We start from the raw sequence: 20,242 nt of genomic DNA on the forward strand, positions 1-20,242 counted from the left end.
AGAACTATAGTTTTATTTAATCTGCATGGGAAGAGTGAAAAATGGTGGCAAGTGCAGGCAAGTAAATTAATTATCTTGATGATCCTTGATCATCCCATTTCTCTTGCATTTGGGCAATTTATCAGGTTATTTTATCTTACATTCAAGCTTTGGATCCTTTACAGTGTTACATTATACTCAGGTAACCATAAAGGTCCTTGAGCCTCTTGTATTAATTGGCCATCAACCATCAGATTGTTCTATTAGTTATAGATAAAATGAGGCAGTCCCCCTCCCCTCAATGGTAAGGACATAATCATAAGTGTCATCAGTCACTTTGGAATTTTAAAACTCCTTACCATTACCATTTCAGGAATACCTAATTAACCAGTGCTAGGTAACTTAAATAACACTCTGGATTCAGCATGTTTGTTGCAGATTTGACTTGACATGGTTACACCTAACTTGCCAATGATTTAGAGTGTAAATATAACTTGTATATCAATCATGCAAATTTTGATTGAGTGGTTTCAATTGTGATATATTTGTAAATTCAAAACACAAAGAATAACAGATAAAATATTTATCATTTAATGTCCCCACAATTCATACATGACAGCAACAATCACAAATTAATATAATACCACTAGATTATACCTCTATCATCCTTAAGTACATCATGTAATATCTAACAGTCATTGAGAAGGATATGCAACATTGCAACAGAAAATAAATTCATAATAATGACTATGAAGAAGAAGCAAGTTGATAAAAATCAATGAAATGAAAGCAGTGATGAGGTGAATCTTTAATTTTGTTTGAATTTGCTGCCCAAAAAGGATTTTTATAACACAACCATATTTTACAGATAAATTCTATGAATACAGATAAAGTCAACAAATGTATAATTAACAATCATTGCTGTAAACAAATGTGGGTTATTTCTTTTTAATCATTATTGTTTTTTTTTTAAATAAGAAGTGCTGATAACAATGAAATATTGGTGTAACTTCAATTATCTTAAACTGTATTTAATCTTGTTTCAATTCATAAGAAGCAGGCCTACGAGAAGACTAAAAAGCATGCAAAGACACAGAAAACAGGGTAGGAATATGGATATACATGTATATATAAAAGCCTGCATACCAGCATGCATAAATAATTAATAAATAATGGAGACAAAATAAAACAAATGAATATGAAAGCTGTAGGATTGTTAGAAAATATGCATACTTTATACTATTAAGCTTGCTATAGATGACATGCACTAAAAGGAAAAGTAAAAGCAGCAGAGAGTCATTCCCAGAAGCTTGTAGAAAGATCTAAAGGCGAGGCTTACGCAACCTAAAAGTATACATGCATACATTATTACTCTGGATATATCCCTGAAAATAATGCCTAAGTCATTCTTAGTACTTGTATATAAATAATATTTCATTCATATCTTACATTAAGAGAGACAACCAATTTTTAGGCAAATTACTTTAAAGGAAATGTGTTTTTATTCCATTTTTTTTCTCTCAATTTCTTACTATATCCACTGTTTATAAAATATGTTGTAAATGTCAAAATTAAGATTTTTATTTTTATATTATTTCATTTAGGTAAAACTGGATTAAATACCTTTGAAAGAAAGAAAATGTATGTGAATTTTAACCTTTTGCTTACTTATATTTGGTTCACATTAAAAGAGTTTAAAATAATAATAGGTAGAAAAACTTGTCCATTTTTATTGAATAAGTTAGAATAAAGAAAATGCATTTGGGGGGGAAGGGGGTGGGGCGATTTCTAATAATCATTAGTTAGTGCATACATAAAAATTGATTGTCTCCAGAGACAAAATTGACAATAGATGTGCATCACTAAACATTTATGAAAAAGTATCACACAACTGTGGACCGATGCCCAAATTGTCTTCAATATCAATATCTACATGTACATAAAATGATATTTCTCTTAAATGACAATAAAATATACATTGACATTCATAGTACTATATATATATATATTATTAAAACAACTAAGTCAAAAATATAATACATGTACATGAACCATTCTGATGTTAAGTTTGAATGTCCCAATGAACTGCACGTAAGAAAGGTGCAGTCTGGAGACATGGGATATCTTACATGTGTTCTGGATGGTTCTTTAAGCAGTCCATGAACTTTTTGGCCTCCAATTTTCCTTTACATATATCGTGTATGGCAGTAAATAATGGAAACCTGAACATAAAGCATGAACATTTTGAGCCACTACTTCATACAGAGATAATTTAACTAGTATACATTTATTGCATTTTAAGTGACTTTTCGACAACTTTACTACTAGTAATTCAAATCAACACATATATATAACTATAAAATACCTATAAAGTATGAAATTAGCTCTGGATAAATATTAAACAGGGTAAAGTAGATTTTTTTGTGTTTGGGCGAAAAACAAACACATAGCAAATATGTTTAAAAATTCAATCCCTCAGCATATGGATGTACAGTATTTTTTTTCTGTAGATAATAACATTCTATACAAGACTATGATCACCCTAGTAACATTTCTTTTATTTTTTCTTAAATAAAAAAAATTGAAATAGGTATTAAAGTGAAACTAAAAGCATTCAACTATCACACAATATTTTCTGTCAAAAAATATGATAAATATAATTTACTGACCTATCTTCCATGTTTTTACTCTTGAGCATGTAATTGACCTCATAAGCAGTGGGTGGGCCTTGTAACTTCTGACCATTCAGCATCTCAGCTTCTAATGTCTCTATTGACTACAGTGTCAAATAAAATGACATCAAAATATCAACATATCCAGGATTAGTTGCTCTACATGGGGTATGTATTTATAAGTTAACAAATATACTGGGTTCGAATTTGAATATTCATATATACATGTATATTGTGAAAATGTACTATTGATTTGAATTTCAAAGTTTTGTATTTCATGCAAATATAAATCTTAACCTTTATGAGCAAAGTGAATATCTAGTCTTGAAAGCCGAAACTTTTGTGTAAAAAAAAAAGTAGTCAGCTGTATACTTTGAACATTCATTATTAACCAACATTTCTTTTACTTCTCTTTGATGGTCAATTTCATCAAAACGGACAATTTTTTTCTTCACTATGATCCTTCAATTTTTTCTTCATTTAATTAAATTGATTGATTATCATAGAAACAAAATAATTGTACCTTTCCAGTAGTTACAAAAGCCTCGGCTACTTTTCTGTTTCGGCCTCCATAACAAGTGGTGACGAGATCAGCGATTCCACAGCTCTCCAGAAATGTGGATTGATTGGAGTCTAAGAGAGAACACAAATTTGAATTTAGAATTTTTTTTTTAATATTAACATGTATCTACGTTACATTTATGGTAAATACAGTAAAACACAGTTGTAGATACCAGCCTATAATGAATTCGAGCTTACAGTGAAGTGATTTTCATTCCCTGTATTTTGAACACATGTATCATTAACTTATTATTGATATTGAATATAACAAACATACATGTATCATTAACTTATTACTGATATTGAATATAACAAATGTACATGTATCATTAACTTTATTATTGATATTGAATATAACAATGTACATGTATCGATAACTTATTATTGATATTGAATATAACAACATACATGTATCGATAACTTATTGATATTGAATATAACAAATGTACATGTATCAATAACTTATTATTGATATTGAATACAACAGATTATGTCTTTGCATGCTATAAATATGTTGTTTTATTGTAGAGATAAAAAATTGTAGAGGTTTAGTTTTTACACGTAGGACGACCTACATGAATACACATCATAAAAATGTCCTCAGTAAATACTACCTGGATAGAAGACTTCACAGAACTTGATCATTTCCATGAGACCTAATCTAATTACAGCTGCCTTTGTGTTGTCACCATAGCCCAAACCATCAGCAAAACCAGCTCCTACTGCCACAATGTTCTGTAATCAAACAACACAAGTCATATACTTTTTGTAAAGGTTACATAATTTATTTATTCTACAAAAAATAAAAAACTAGAAATCTGACCAGTCAGCAAGGGCCCCACTGAGGGGTAGAAATATAAGGGTGCAAATTAGGGGATGAGAATTTTACTTGATTACAAAAATTTAAAAATATATAAAGAAGAATAAGCAACAGCAACTGCTAAATATCCAAAAAACCTGTAAATAGTATCCTTGTATTTACATATGGCAGTAAAACATATCATATCTATAATAACTCAATTAAATGTATATTTAAAGAAGAATGAAGCATGTGTTTTCTAAAATGCCAGCCTTCAGTGAATGCAAATATCACCCACTTGATCTTAACTTCAGGACAAACATCAGTTGCAGACAAAGGTGTTAATTAATCTTAAAGTGACAGAAAGATAACCCTCTAAAATTTTCTGCAACCAGCAAGATAATCAATCCCAGGGGATTAATTATACTGCTCTCTCAACCTTTTCTCCTAAGTTTACAATAAGAACTTTTTCAGCAATGACAGAATGAGATTATTATTTACTTGAATACCTGTTAAAATAAATTGTATTCTTGAATTTACATAAGGCAGAAAAAAAAGAAAGAAAAACCAGAAGTCTCTGATGAGACTGTAGCTCTACTGGTTGTATTTATAAAGGAAGATAAAAGTAGCACTTTGACTTGAAACTTTGCAACAGCAATAAACAGAATAATGATCCTTGGTTTAGTCTCTTTTGTGGCAAGATTAATTATTATATCAGACTAAAACTGTAGGAGGAGTAGCCTTTTAAAACAACTTTACAGAAATTTTGATTTAAGTAACCATGGCAACATCATTCAACAAAATCAAAAAACAATAACACCAATTATGTATCTCAGTCTGTAGTCTACTTGTATGCCACATTATACTGAAATCAGACAAAAAGTGTAGGAGGAGTAACGTTTTCAAAGTATTTCAAGAAAATTTCTACTTTTAGTAACCACGGCAACACCGTTCATTGAAATCCAAAACTGGTACAGAGAATTATGTATCTTAGTGTAGTCTAATTGTGTGCTAAGTTATACTAAAATTAGACCAAAACTGTAGGAGGAGTAGCATAATGAAGGTATTTCAAAGAAATTTCTATTTTTAGTAACCATGGCAACACCGTTCATTGAAATCCGAAACTGGTACAGAGAATAATGTATCTTAGTGTAGTTTACTTGTGAGCTAAGTAATACTAAAATCAGACCAAAACTGTAGGGGTAGCATTTTGAAGGTATTTCAAGGAAATTTCTATTTTTAGTAACCATGGCAACAATGTTCATCGAAATCAGAAAATCAATATAAAGAATTATGTATCTTAGTGTAGTCTACTTGTTTGCCAAGTTATACTGAAATCAGACCAAAACTGTAAGAGGAGTAGCATTTTGAAAGTATTTCACAGAAATTTCTATTTTTAGTAGCCATGGCAACATCGTTCATCGAAATCAAAAACCGATAAACAGAATTACGCATCTTTGTGTAGTCTACTTGTGTGCCAAGTAATATTGAAATCAGATAAAAACTGTAGGAGGAGTAGCATTTTGAAAGTATTTCACAGAAATTTCTATTTTTAGTAACCATGGCAACACCGTTCACCGAAATCAAAAAACGATACACAGAATTATGTATCTTAGTATTGACTACTTGTGTGCCAAGTTATATTGAAATCAGATAAAAACTGAAGGAGGAGTAGCATTTTGAAAGTATTTCACAGAAATTTCTATTTTTAGTAACCATGGCAACACTGTTCATCGAAATCAAAAACCGATACACTGAATTATGTATTTTAGTGTAGTCTACTTGTGTGCCAAGTTATATTGAAATCAGACCAAAACTGTAGGAGGAGTAGCGTTTTGAATGTTTTTCACAGAAAATTCTATTTTTAGTAACCATGGCAACACCGTTCATCGAAATCAAAAACCGATACACAGAATTATGTATCTTAGTGTAGTCTACTTGTGTGCCAAGTTATACTGAAATCAGACCAAAACTGTAGGAGGAGTAGCATTTTGAAAAATTGTTTACAGACGGACGGACAGACAGACGGAAGGACAACGGACACCTTACTATGGCATAAGCTCTTCTGGTCTCTGACCAGTAGAGCTAAAAATAACAATAAAAAAGATATCTTTATCTTTATCTTGTTTTTAGAATTCAAGAAAATCATAACTCATTGTGTATTTTACCAAAATAAAGTATGAACATTATTTAAATCCACATTTCAGAGAATGTAAACATCATTCAGAATTGACCTTAACTTCTAAACAAACTTCATTAGCAGACAGAGGTGTTGATTAATCTTGATGTGACAGATAAAGATAAATGCTTTGATTTTCTTCAAGAGGAAAGTTAATTAATCCCAAGAGACTCATTGCAGCCTTTCATAGTTTACAATAGGAAATTCCCAGCAGAGTTACCTCTCTTTGCCCATTCACTCTTTTATAAAGTTAAGGAATCTACCCCACCACCCCAGCTCCAAACAGGGTTCAAAATTCATTATATACAACTCGCAAAATGTGAGTTAGAATATCTAAATTGCGAGTTAAAAATTTGGTAACTCGCAAAAAATTGCGAGTTGATTTTTAAACATCGTAACTTTACCCGGGAAAAAAAATGTCCGTCCCTACCTGTTTTAGTTTTCAGTTTTGTTAGCTATTGTTTACATTTCCGCCATTTTTTAAATACCAGAATGGCGAATCAGAATGCAAAAGTTACCAAGTTTTGAAAACGACAGATGGAAGACAGTGCTGATGGTAATAAATCGAAAAATCACCAGTGATGATATTTACGTGCTACGAAAAAAAAAAAGTTGAGAACTATCAAATACCCTTTCAGAGTTGTCGTACGTTCTTTTCTCAGACACGTAATGTATGTGCCGATGGTAGAGAGTGAGGAACAACATGTTTGTCAATGTGGAACTGTTTTGTAAAGTTGTTAGGAGCAAGAACTGTGTTACTCCACAATATGAAAACAGTATGTAGACTGAATTCCCCACTTTTGCAATTAAATTATTTACTAATATGTTTATGGTTGTCAATCAGATCAACTGGAAAGAGAACATGCATTGAAATTGGAACATATTATCAAATTACATGATAATAAGAGAACACAATTGATTCAAATCAATACTTTGAGTTAAACACAGTGAGACTGCAGTTGAACATGTACCAGTATTTTGTGTATTTTACAGTAGTTAATTTATCTTTAAGAACATGCATTTAATTTCAATTTTAAATAGGCTTAAGTTTTCATTTTAAAATTGCGAGTAGTCTTGCGAAATTGCGAGTTCAGTTTTTTGGTACTCGAAATTCTTTGCGAGTTGTATATTTAGGGAGTTTCTACCCCTGTCCAAACCGGATGACATAGAGAACCAAACTTAACATCAAAATATGTCTTACTGCCTATTCAACCAACACACCAAATTTGAACTTAATTGGTCAACCCTAAAAAAAGTTATTAGAAAAAAACAGAAAATATGTGGACGGAAGAATGACAGATGGACAGACAGACAGCTAGACATACAGACAAAGTGATTACTATAGGGCACCCGCAAATTCTTGCGGGGGCCTGATTAAAAAAAAAAACTCTATCATCCAATAACTTCCTCTTAGACACATGTATAAGTTTTTCATTAATGATAAAAGCAAAAATTAACCAATAACAATGAAACTTTTCTGTAGATCTATCAAACACTGGGAATGTAATACATGTACTTCACCTAAACAAATGAGGATTAGTTATGTTACAAAAGGGTACATTTGAGTTTTGAATAGAACTATGAAATTACACATATGAAAGTGTATATACACTGTACACTGCAGGAGAAAACGTGAACATGGAATGAAACTTTGATTCCTAAAACTGCTCTAAAAATTACGTTTTCCAAACCAAAATCTTTATCCTTCTTAATTTGAGATTCAGCTGAGCGCTTACTATCAGAAATGTTTTCTCTGCATATGATCTCCTTTAGTTTATAAAGTATGAGAAAACCAAGTTACCTTAAGAGCACCACATACTTCCACTGTTGTTTCATCATCACAAACAACAATTCTAAAATAATCTGTCTGGAATAGATCTTTCAGGAGAGGACCATGCTCTTGAACTTTAATACCTGTTTAATATAATACAGTTGTGTTATGCTCTATCAACATTCCTGTTCAATCTATATGTAAATCTGCTTTTACATTTACTTTGCATAATGTGTATACTGAACTTTCATCATCTATAGAAATGTTCATGTCTATACTAGTATTTAATAGATTCCAATTTTTTTTTTTTTGCCCACTGGGAATGGTTCTGGTAAAGATTCAATTGAGAAAAACACAATCAAATTAGAACAAAGAGGAATTTTTGGTCATTTCAACAAATCACAAATTTTACGTTTTATTCTACACACATTAACTATTAATCCATGTTTTAAAGCATGAACAAAAAGTATTCATTGTCTTATATATTAATGTCTCAGTCTCACATTTTCATACTTCCCAATTGTCAATAATGTCAGACACAAGCTTTCTACAACACTTGTCTCCGACTACTCTACTTCTGATATAAGAGGATCCAAAGTGAAAAATTTAGTCAACTCATACATTTCATACAAAAAGAATTACAATGTGCATGATCAAAGTCATTGAATTGGGAATTTTTAGTATCAAAACTGGGAAAAATTAACGTTTTTTGGCATTGGGAATGGTACTATTTATCAGTACCAGTTATATAAGGGGGAAATGCTGTTAGAATACATGTACAAATTACTTTTCAGAGACCTTCTTTAATTCTTATTATTTTTATCATGACTCAACATTTGACACACTGTTCTTACCTATCGTGGCCTCACAGTAATTTTCTTTGGCTACCTCATTGGCAATATTAGCTCCCATTAAAGCTGCACAAGGAATCTTTAACACTTCTCGTATCACATCTGATATCAGCAGTATACCACCTCCTTCTGCTACATCAAAACCCTAAAAGGTTTCAATATCATAGCTTATACATATATAATGCATTGCTTGTCAGCATTATCTACTTTTATATTAATTATCATTGCTATAGAATTCATAAATACATGTATAAAGTTACCTCCCTTGAGGAGAAACTAAGAGCATATGAATCTTGGGAAAATTATCACTGTCCCTTCTTAAGGGGACATCATAGTACCTTTATGAGAGAGACAGCAATGGCACTTTTCTTGACTTTACCATCTAACTGTTTACAAACTCCTCGTACAAACTGGTGTGGCAACACAAAGATCAGAATGTCTGCATTCTCTGCAGACTCCTTCACATCAGGTATAGCTACCTAAAATCAGTCAATGTTAAAATAAATGTATGATGTGATATACACATACTGTACGTGTACATAAATTGACGAATTCAAAATTTAATGCAATCACTGGGTATTGAGTTTTTGGCGTAATCATTAATTAGCGTTACACACGTCCTCGTGTATTTATGATTTATTATCTATTTGTGAATTAGCGCATTGTTATCCGTGCCAAAGCCGCTAAAATATGAAGCCTGTTTTTTTTAAGTACACATACTGTTACAGTAGTTACTACTGCAAGGCTGAGTCTGTTTATTGAGTTTTTTTTTTCATGTTTGTGAATTAAACTTGTTAAATGTTGGATTTTATCTTGCACATTTACATTGTACTTCAACTGTATCTCAATAAATTTGTTGTTTATGTTACATTTACAGCATAGATTGTCTTTTCATCAAATACACTCTTAAATAAATCATTAATAATTATGAAAAAAAACCCAACTCATTCGGCTAATTTAAACATAAACATGGTAAAACATCTTCTTTAATACATAATTTTAGATACTTGTACCTTCATTAGTTATATTTTGTGCAATACCTTAATCACTGGTCATGTTTATTAAAGTTATGTAAAATGAAATGCAGAATTTGCAAAAATTTTATATGAATACTGTATGTGTTTGCAAAACATGCCAAAGTATATTTGTGTAAAATTCTTCCATATTTTGACATTTTCCTGTCAAACTTACCACACTCTTTGGAAGCTGAATTCCTGGGAGATATTTAACATTGACATGGTCGTTGTTTATGATTTCTGTTAGGTTCCGTCCATCTACCTTTTCCTCAAACACCCACATCCGAACCTCTGTGTCAAACTTGTCTGGCAGGGCCAAGACATTGTTCCCCACAATTTTGGCAATTGCTGAACCCCTACAATAAAACAAATATATATGTACGGGTACCATTTGTATCTGAGAGTACTGCAGATAATGAAAGCATGATAGGAAATTCTAATTCTGCTATTGACAGGAACCTGCAAAGTGTAATCATGACAAAATATTTTCAATAAATTTTATACTTCATACATACTTACTACAGAATGAAGCACTTGTATCTATATATGTGTATTAAATATGTGTGAATATATATTGAAATTTTTATTTCAAGTTTAATTCCTTTGAGCAAGAACCAAGACTGATCAACTCTAACAAGACTATCCCGCTGTTTCCTATAATCTGCTTGTATTTCTATTGGTGATATGTTTGCTTATAGATATGCCAATGACATAACTGTCTAGCCACAAATTCCAAAGTTTGCCTTTAAAAACCCAGATCTTTGAATCTAGCACTGCCCACTGTGCCAATGTTGTGATAGCTATATATCTCACCTTAACCTAAAAACCTTATCAAAGAGAAAACCATTTTGTCAGGTAATAAACCTATTTGCATCAAAGGTATTGTAAATTTGGTCACAGATAAGATAAAGCTAGAAATGTATACATATGCAGAATGATAAAATATGAAAAGATCTAGACCTCTGCCTAACACAATGAAGCAAATTCATGACCAAGTTGTTGGTGCCTTGAACAAAAATTCAAAATTATGAGTACATTTTCTATAAATTCAACAATTTTATACAGTAGGACATGAAGTATTTGTATTTATATTTTGGAACACTATCATTGTGTCTTGGTCAGCAAAGGCCAATTACAATCAATCCTTATTATCTCGAACTTAATGGGATCATGGAAAAACTCTGGGATATCCAAGGATTCGAGATATTGAGGGTAAAATATTTTAAGAATAAGTGGCTGGGACTTCCAAATCACTTCGACATATCCATTATATTCCAGATATCAGTGTTCGAGATATCAAAGTTCAACTGTACATTATTTAGTCCATCATACTAGTAAGCTACCAAATACATTTTTGATTACACTATATCTAACAAAAAAAAAGAAAAAAGAAAAAAGAATAACTTTTAAATCCTAATATAAATTGTCTCAAAATGATAAAAACTTTTGATTTTTTTCCAACATTACAGGTACTTCAAGGTAATATTGAAACTGGTATAAAGTACATGTACTTGTAAAGTATACTCTTGTAAAATGGACATAAAATAAGTGACAAGCAAGAAATAAGCTCTAAAGAAAATAAGCTGCATAGTTAAAATTTTAAGAAAATTAATGAGATAACATTTGAAAAGTTGTCGGAATGCCCCCTTAAAGGAAAAGAAAAGGCAAAATTGACAAAGAATTGTTCTACAAGGAACCATATTTTGCAACTGTGACATTATCATTAAATGCCTCATCGTGAACATAATTAACATTGCATCAGCGCATGTCATTTGCTACATGGCTAGAACAAACTTGACATTTTATGTCAGAAGAAAAATAATATTTATAGCAATTGAAACATATAACTCATAAGTATTTTCAAAATGATTTAGAATTTTACTGACATTAATCAAAATATATCAATGGACTTTGTACCATTCGCAAAGTAAACCGGTAAATTCCAGCTAATAGTGAGAAAATTCGAACTAGTCATGTTACTACTGCATGAAGTAAAATGATTGCAAGAAAAGGTTTTTAACTCATAAAAAAATATAACAAACCAGTTTCCTGATCCTATGATGCAGACTTTTTTCTTCGATGATGCCATTGTTGTGATTAACTCTAAACACACGTCGCCGGTCCGCGTTGCGGTTACCTTCTCCAGAGGCAGTGTCTCAGCCGATGGATTTCATTGGCTAACAAGAACAATTAAGGTGGAGCTAGTTTATCGCGGCGGTAGTTTCGAATGAATGATAGGCCCTAAGGTCACACCGCTCACCTAAGTCACCCTTGCCTGGCTGTCATGGCCTGCTCTTGTTCATCAGATTTTTCAAAAGAAATTGTCCTCTATATGCCCATGAATAATTCTGATACCATACCATGCATACTGTTGCATCATCCGGCACAAGAAGTCATAATTTAAACTAGATATTTACGAAAGTTACTTCCCTTTGTGGGGTCAATCTGGGCTCAATTGGCATAACCCACTGTTTTTCCTCTATAATATTACCAACTTCATGAGGCACTGTCACACAAATTCAATATGAATGTATATATATGTTCATAATGTTATATATTGTGGAAAATTTCATCTTTGATAGCCTCACCTAACCCCCATGTCCACATGACTTGTGAATGTGGTCTTGCAATTAGCAATTAATGTCACCCTGCTATTCATCCGGAACACCTCGGGCCCGAGGTGTTCCAGATGCCTGCTATTTTGAATTAATATTACAACTTTGAGTTGGACCTACTTTTTGACAGGCAGCAAAACAAACTTGTCAATGAATGATTTACAAAAGTGCCCATAAAAACCCCTTTTCAAAACACAGAAATCAATGTAAGGAGACCTCTTATCCGTAGAATCTGGAGCTAAACATGAACACATGAATCTAATGAAATAACTTAATAAAATACACTACAAAAATTAACTTTGTACTGACTTTAATTAAAATAGGAAGTGTCCAGACTCTATTTTGTACAAAAATTTAAACAGATATAACGACAATGTTTTATCCATTAACAATAGTTACTTCCATTTATATGTTGACTCGATATACTAGCATCCCAATGAACTCGAAATAAATGACTTCACAGAGTCTGCCACATTTCAAATTGGGATTTTTTCTGAATGTAGATGATAAGGCCCAACTAAAATCTAAACTGTTTGACAAATGAAGATGACTTCTGATCAGTTTTTCCATTGTCAACTTTCATTACTTTATGAAGTAATATTCCACTATCACCTGAATATGGTGATTATGTCTCTCAATTATACGATACTTAGGAGCATGCTCTGCATGAGTACAATGAATTTTTAAACCATGGAAGGCTACTGATATATAAGTTGTTGATACAGGGATTTTATTATTCTCATTTAAAATCAGCATTTGAAATTTCTATGGTTGTTATAATGAACTTATTAGCAAATACAACCTATCATTGGATATTGTATTTTGACTGACATACTTCAGACCAATTATTAGGTCTTTTTTGACCATGGATTAATAACCTTATAACAGTTCTAAATGGCAGCTTAAATAATAGAATACATAAACATGTACTTAGAAAGTCTTTATTAAAGATATTATCACAGGCAATTAATTCTACGCATACAAGTATAACAGCATTTGTTCTTCATAAAAGCACAACTAACATCCAAATTTACATTTTATACTGATTATTTCTCACTACAGATATTAATCATTGTGAGAAGAGGGAATTCCTGAGTTTTCAGTTATGTCCATTCAGATATTCTCCTTAGTTCCTGGAAAGCACATTCATCCTGACATAGAGTATGAAGGGCAACACAATAGCCGGTGATTGGTCTTAGCTGTGAATTGCTCATTTTCATCTCAGCCCATATTTTTGCGATTTCCCCATCCTCTGCGGTGATCTTGAATAAGAAAGAAAATTGCAAACTAAAAACTTGACTATAGTAAAAATCTTCAAGTATCAAATACCTTTTTACAACCTCATTTATTCAGGCATATTTTAAGTATTAAGGAATGCTTGTTACTGATAAATATTCTTTTGATGCCAATTTAATCACAATTTTTTTCACAAAAAAAATTGAATGCACATTGTAAAAGAAAGATGTCTAATCACTTGAAAAATTTGTATGCTAGATATTCAAGAGTAAAAACTGTTTTCAAACATAACTATCACCTACATTTTCATTTTTTTCTGCATTGGCTAAAGAAATGTCAACCAATTTGTAGCATCAATGGATGAAGGGGAACAAAGAGTTTTAATATTCATGGACAGAGTCCTGCTGGGACTTGAGGGATGAGTAAAAATGCCTTAATAACAAGAAGGTTTCAGGCCCAAGGGAGCTAAGGACCACCAAATTCATAATATTTTGTTCCTTACTTATACAGATATTATATAACATTTATAAAATACAGATATAAAAATGGTCCTGCAGTTTTAGAGAGCAAGATAAAAATTATGGATCACTTGAGTTACTAAGCAAATAAATCTACCAACACTGGCACCGGGGTATATACAAAATAAAACTATTCTGAAGTTTTGTCATTTTTGTTTTAGGGTGAAGAAACAGTGCACTGATTTTGGGTTAAGGATAATGCAACTATAGTGTACTCTGTACTACACTTTATTTTTGCTAAATTTCTGTTTACTTTGGAAAAGAGAGTGCAACATTATTTGAAGATGGCTCTTAGAATTTCCATTCCTCAGACAACAAGTTTCTGTAGAATTTAAATTTTAAATTTATAGGGGAATTAACATATGAAAAACAAGAGACAAACTTCTACCAGAAGCCCACTCCTGAGCTTGTAACATAGATAAGGTCAAAAGGTACACATCTAATATCCTAATTACCATCTTTCCAGTCATCCATTGCTCTGGCCTTCTGTAGCTCCTCTGGGTCGTCTTGTTCGATTTTATTTTCCTTTTCCTCGGCTTCCTTTTCCTGGGCTTCTTTATCTTTATCAGGATCAGCCGCCCAGTCCTGCATACTATGTCCCCTAAAACCCACAAAACAGAGAACTGTAGAAAGTCTCAGAACACAATAAATAGATTGCATGACAATGCCATACACACTGCATAACAATGAACTCACTGACAACAACCTATTGGGAAAAAAATTTATGACTACATTATGTATGTCCTAATATAGACAAGATCAATGCACTGTTTCTATCTCAACACAAGAATAATTTTAATGAGATACCATATGGTAGCATATTTTATTTCAACGGCAGTAGATGAAATTATTAAAATCATTGTTCTAGACTTTCGTCATTTGTTTTATTATCCAATTTTCCATACATTTTCAGAATGAAATAAGAGAGAGAGAGAGTTACGACATCAATTTGTTCAAAACTCCAAATTTTCCTCAAAGGCTTTCTGTAGATTCTTACATGCACTTCAAATACATGTTCTTTACACCAAAGAAAAATATATATTGGTTCTTTACACCAAAGAAAAATATATCAAGCATTAAGTCACCCTTCCCTGTGATCATCAGAAAAGACAATGTTTATCTGCATGCCTTCTGATTTTTTTTACATGCCAAACTGTTCTGTATAATTGAGGAGAAGCAGAGTTGTCCCCCTTAATTGAGACGTCCTTACTGTGAGGTAGGTGGATGGAAGGTGCCGTCTTTCACTTTCTGTTCATAGAACTCCTCTATAGTCATTGTAGGTAAGCTGGGATAGCCTGCACCAAATACAGCCTTCTGAATCATGTCTTTGGTGATGATGAATGGACGGAATGCCTGTCAGACATAAAAAAGAAATAAATTTCCTACTGGCACAGGAAATTTTCAAGCTTGCCTTCTTTTTTTGTTCAAAAAATGCAGAGTTGACATTTATACTATGTACCACCAGACTCTGAGGCCATAAAACTTAGATGACCTCATTTTTTTTATTTCAGTTTCACTTTCCCTCCATGCATTCCTTTTGTGAAATAAGACTGAGATCAAAAATGAGCTCCTCCAAGTTTTTTGGCTCCACTGCTCCAGAGCCTGTTAACTCAGTATTACATTTCATACTTATAAGAAATTTGGACAGGATACCTTTCTCTGTTCCTTAGGTTTGTTCTCTGGCACTTCATCATCTAATGCTTGATGACGTATGCCTAACATGGTAGTTTCAACTGAAAAATGCAATTCATTAAGCAATACTTAGTAGTTACACTGCTGTGTTTGAAACATGGTGTTCTGCCTTCTTCATCATGTATGGTATACACTAGGGCTGGCACGATATATCGAGATATCTATTCTGTGTGAGGACAATACACATATCAATACGTACAAAGAAATATTGATATACATGTATCACAAAAAAAATTCTGACTTATGTTCTTCTTTGTTTAATATTTCGGGTTTAATATATAAAATAAATATGCTAAATATAAATATAAATATGAAATACATATAATTAACAACACTTGTGTAAAATAATTTTTTTTTATAACAAATATACAACTTCTTTGAATAAATTATTCTTATTTGTGAAGAAATGTTTAGTTCATTTCAATACAAAAAAAAAAGACTTTATAACCATTTCAACATATCGTGATACATACATATCGTATCACGGCACAAATATCGTGATATGTATCGATATAGAAAAAGTTGTATCGTCCCAGCCCTAGTATGCACATATTTTTTTAGTAGCAATTGTACTATTTATTTATAACAAAAATTATTTTTTCTTCAATTCAAATCGAGAAATTAAAATGATAAAATCTGGTGCCAGAAAATTTATTCATTCTTTCCCTTACCCTGGAGTGATTCCAGACTTTCTTTAGCAGTTCCAATCCATTGTCTAATTAAACCTAAGTAGTACTCTCTCTGTAATAAAAACACAACAAATCTTAGCTAACAACAAGTATAAGGTAAACTAATCAGTGTTAGTCAGAAGCTCGCAATTCCTATTCAAGATGCTAAAATTCAACTCGACAATCTCTCCATCTTGTGAAATGCTGGAAATTATTAAAATCAATATACTCCATTTTAATTACTCTGCATTCTCGGAGATACATGTATATAAGTTATCAAAATAAATACAGGTACAGTTATAAATATACCAAACCTCCACCTCCAAATAGTAAATATCGCTGAACTTGTATTTCTTAACATGAAAGGAAAATAACCTTTATTTCATCATCTACATGTTCTTGCTTCATTTTTTCGTGGAGTTCCTTCACTTTGGCATCAAGCTCCTTCTTTTCTTTAAAACTTCTAATCTTCTCCTCTCTAGTCTGCATTTGACCTGCTAGTCCTTGTGGTGGTCTAAAAAACAATACACAATATCAAATGTTTAAACGATGAAATCAATGAAATCATTTCTGAGTAAGGACTTATTAATTAAGATTAGAAAACTGTTGAATGGCACGTGCAATGCATAAATAATAAAGTATTGTAAATGCATGTACACAGGCACTTGGCATTACATATTTTTCTTATTAAAAAAAATATATAACCCCATATCTAATAATGATATATATAGTTATATATATTTTTAAGAATATATGTAACGTCAAGTGCCTGTGTAAATGTATTATATTTTGCATGTACGACATTTGGCAAAAAAAGATTTTCGAACACAGTGTATATTTGATTTAGCACATTTTTAATGTTCTTATTTATGTATATATGTGCAAGACATTTAGCATCATACTTGAATTAGCAGAAGTTTCTTTCCGCCAAAGGTGCTAATAATAACACAAGCCAAATGTAATATGTTGACAGTAAGTGATTACCCGTTAGAACTCAGAGCTTTCTGCTGACTCTCAGGAGTTAGATTTAGAAGCTTCTTATCAATTTTAGCTACTCCATAACTATCACAATTTCTGAGGAAATCTGTGTAATATGCCTGAAAAAAAAAAGAAACAACTGTTAGTTTTAATTCTCACCCTCAATTTTTTGATCAGCAGATCTGGAGTTTAAAATATTTGCTTTAAAAGGAAAAAAAAGAAGTTAATTTATCTTGAATGTGACAGTTTGAGATTAAGCTTCTATGGCTAGGGAGATAATAAATCCTGAGGGAATTGTTAGAATTATCATCCTTGTACATGTATAAGGAAATCTCTCTTTGCTCATTCTTTGCACCAACCACATGACAAATGGAATCAACATATCATGTTTGAACTTTCAACATTACTAATGAAAATATTGGATTTTTCTTCCAAGAACAAACAAGAAATTTGTGCACAGACAGCCAGAGTGATAATTTTAATAAATATTGTAATTTTTAAAGCAAATTGTTACTTGTTTTTGCTTACTGTTGCTTCCTTTACCAAACCCTCTCTGTCCTCCATTTTTTTTACAGTCTTCCTCTCCGTGAAAAATCCCACAAAGGCAGGCAACAAAAGGTATCTAAAAGTTTAACTTGAATTTGAAACCAGACCTATATATATATATATATATATATATATATATATATATATATATATATATATATATATATATATATATATATATATATATATATATATATATATATATATATATATATGTGACATACTATACTGATTTCAAACCTCCAAATCGGTTGTGATTGTGGAAGGAAATCTTCACCTCAATTTTTCTAAATATTGAGCAAACAAAGCATAACATTTTCATAGAAATACATATATGTTTGGCTTTGCTCATAAATCTAAATATGATATCTTAATAAATCATGACTTCATAGTGTGATCTAATCATGACATCACAGATAAGACTATTAATTAAGTCATATTAAGAAAATTTTCTATTCTCAAATTATTATTTGATCAAGTACATAACTTAAAGGATTTTGTGACGTTTAATTCAATATAAAATTATTAAGATTTTCTCATAGCAACATCATTTAACTACAACCTTGAGACATATCTAAATACTGAATTTGATGCATCTGTGATAATCAATTATAATTACTTCATTTCATTTGTTGCCACCTCTTCGATCTCTTCATTACTGCTAAACAGACAGAGCTCATTCACCATTCTAATGGCCTTCATCCCAGCTGTTATCCCTGTGATGATTGTTTTCTTTTAAAAGAATAATGACTTTATTATTTCCAATATTCACAGAATTACATATATAGCCTATAACCATGATTATAGCTCGATCTGGACCATGAACATTCTAGGGAAAGACTTTACTTTACCGGTCCCCAGAATAACATTATATGCTTAAATAAAGTGTTGCTATAGGTGACTCTAATACATGTATATATGAGATCATGTGAGCAGTAGAAAAAAATTAAGTTTTGGGCCAGTTTGACAACAAAATCAAAATCTATGATTTAAAGATTATTTTAAAACTTTTTTTTAAACAATTTGAAAGTTTTTAACCTTCTCTGAAAACATTTAATAAAAATTGTTGTTTAGTCAGTGAAAATTGACAGAATTTGCTGTCAACGAAGCATGTTTGGTGCATACTTAGTCTGGGTTCTTTCATCTTTGCCATTTTTTAATGTAAACAAGCAAACATGATGTCATAAATACACAGATGATGAGAACTATAATCTTCTATAATCAACTAATTGATTTATTTGAATTTATTAATTGATTTAAAAGACTGTATCTCTAATATTAACACACTAGCCCTAATCTCCAGTCTTGGGTAATATGCAAGAACTAAGCCTAACCCAAATCTCCGGGCCGGGTATGATACTAACCCTAATCAGTCAAATAGTGCACCCAATCTGTCTGCAGATGCGAATTGTGCGAGGACTAACCCTAACCTCAGGTGGGTGCAAGACTAACCCTAATCAGTTGAGTGGTGTGTGAGACAGTGCAATGAGCACACTGACCATCATCTGGGGACTGGTAAAGTAAATTCTACCCAATACAATTTTTTTTTTGTGAAACTGAAAGTTAATTTTTTTTTTTAATACAATTTATATAATATTATTTCTCGTTGTCTTTATAAACCAATTATTGACAATATCATCATCACGTCATCCTTATAAATAAAAGTACCTCAGATCATCAGATGCAACATCAAAATATCATGTTGGGTCTAGATGCTAAATTATAGAGACCTATGAACATAAACTGAGAAATTTCGAAAGAGATACCTGAACATTGTAGGAAGAGGATGGTTCCTCTGTGCTGTCCAGCTTTTCCCAACAAGACCACACTGTCTCGAACAAGTCTGGAAGTCTCTCCTCTCCCCCCTCTGCCATTTGCGTTAGTCAGAAAGTTTCAGTACATAATTGGCCTACTCATAAGTCTCATTTCTATTTTTGCAGCACCAATGTGATAATGAGAGTGGTAAATTTAGTCATCTGAAATCAACGATCAGCATATTTCGCTTTTCAATTATCCGTGACACCCGTTCCAGATTACTTAAAACAAAAGCTAAAAATAAGAATTTATTTTTTTTTCTATTAAGGATGGAGGAATTATTTTTTTAATTTCTTAAATGAAAATTTACTGCTCCAACCCTTACCCTACTTTTATTCTGTCCCCC

The 20,242-nt window shown here is 31.7% G+C and overlaps 2 protein-coding genes across 2 annotated transcripts; both read right to left on the reverse strand.

Annotated features, from left to right (window-relative positions):
* Positions 1-554: 554 nt before the first annotated feature.
* Positions 555-12,006, reverse strand: LOC133182991 (glycerol-3-phosphate dehydrogenase [NAD(+)], cytoplasmic-like). The gene is made up of 10 exons (XM_061317901.1): positions 11,871-12,006; positions 10,004-10,184; positions 9,151-9,291; positions 8,816-8,957; positions 7,992-8,104; positions 3,827-3,947; positions 3,175-3,284; positions 2,649-2,755; positions 2,109-2,201; positions 555-1,323 (listed from the first exon to the last, which is right to left on the reverse strand). Exons 1-10 carry the CDS (start codon positions 11,915-11,917, stop codon positions 1,302-1,304), a joined length of 1,077 nt encoding a protein of 358 aa, XP_061173885.1. The 5' UTR covers positions 11,918-12,006; the 3' UTR covers positions 555-1,301.
* A 1,361-nt stretch (positions 12,007-13,367) lies between these two features.
* LOC133175285 (immunoglobulin-binding protein 1-like) lies at positions 13,368-19,998 on the reverse strand. Its single transcript, XM_061310725.1, has 10 exons — positions 19,848-19,998; positions 18,701-18,813; positions 18,064-18,157; positions 17,542-17,654; positions 16,933-17,071; positions 16,561-16,630; positions 15,851-15,930; positions 15,408-15,550; positions 14,653-14,798; positions 13,368-13,705 (listed from the first exon to the last, which is right to left on the reverse strand). Exons 1-10 carry the CDS (start codon positions 19,953-19,955, stop codon positions 13,665-13,667), a joined length of 1,047 nt encoding a protein of 348 aa, XP_061166709.1. The 5' UTR covers positions 19,956-19,998; the 3' UTR covers positions 13,368-13,664.
* Positions 19,999-20,242: the final 244 nt, after the last annotated feature.

The sequence above is a fragment of the Saccostrea echinata genome, unplaced genomic scaffold, assembly GCF_033153115.1.
Source record: "Saccostrea echinata isolate AGI-Se365-2 ecotype Australia unplaced genomic scaffold, CSIRO_AGI_Sech_v1 ptg000001l, whole genome shotgun sequence".
In the NCBI taxonomy this organism is placed as follows: domain Eukaryota; kingdom Metazoa; phylum Mollusca; class Bivalvia; order Ostreida; family Ostreidae; genus Saccostrea; species Saccostrea echinata.

Coding starts and splice junctions, on each gene's coding strand:
- LOC133175285 (XM_061310725.1), bottom strand. CDS start 19,955: ATGGCAGAGGGGGGAGAGGAGAGACTTCCAGACTTGTTCGAGACAGTG. Junction 18,814..19,847: donor CCTCTTCCTACAATGTTCAG/GTATCTCTTTCG, acceptor TTCTTTTAAAAG/AAAACAATCATCACAGGGAT. Junction 15,931..16,560: donor AAGTCTGGAATCACTCCAGG/GTAAGGGAAAGA, acceptor TGCATTTTTCAG/TTGAAACTACCATGTTAGGC.
- LOC133182991 (XM_061317901.1), bottom strand. CDS start 11,917: ATGGCATCATCGAAGAAAAAAGTCTGCATCATAGGATCAGGAAACTG. Junction 9,292..10,003: donor TTCAGCTTCCAAAGAGTGTG/GTAAGTTTGACA, acceptor GACTGATTTTAG/GTAGCTATACCTGATGTGAA. Junction 1,324..2,108: donor AAGAACCATCCAGAACACAT/GTAAGATATCCC, acceptor GTATACTTTTAG/GTTGCGTAAGCCTCGCCTTT.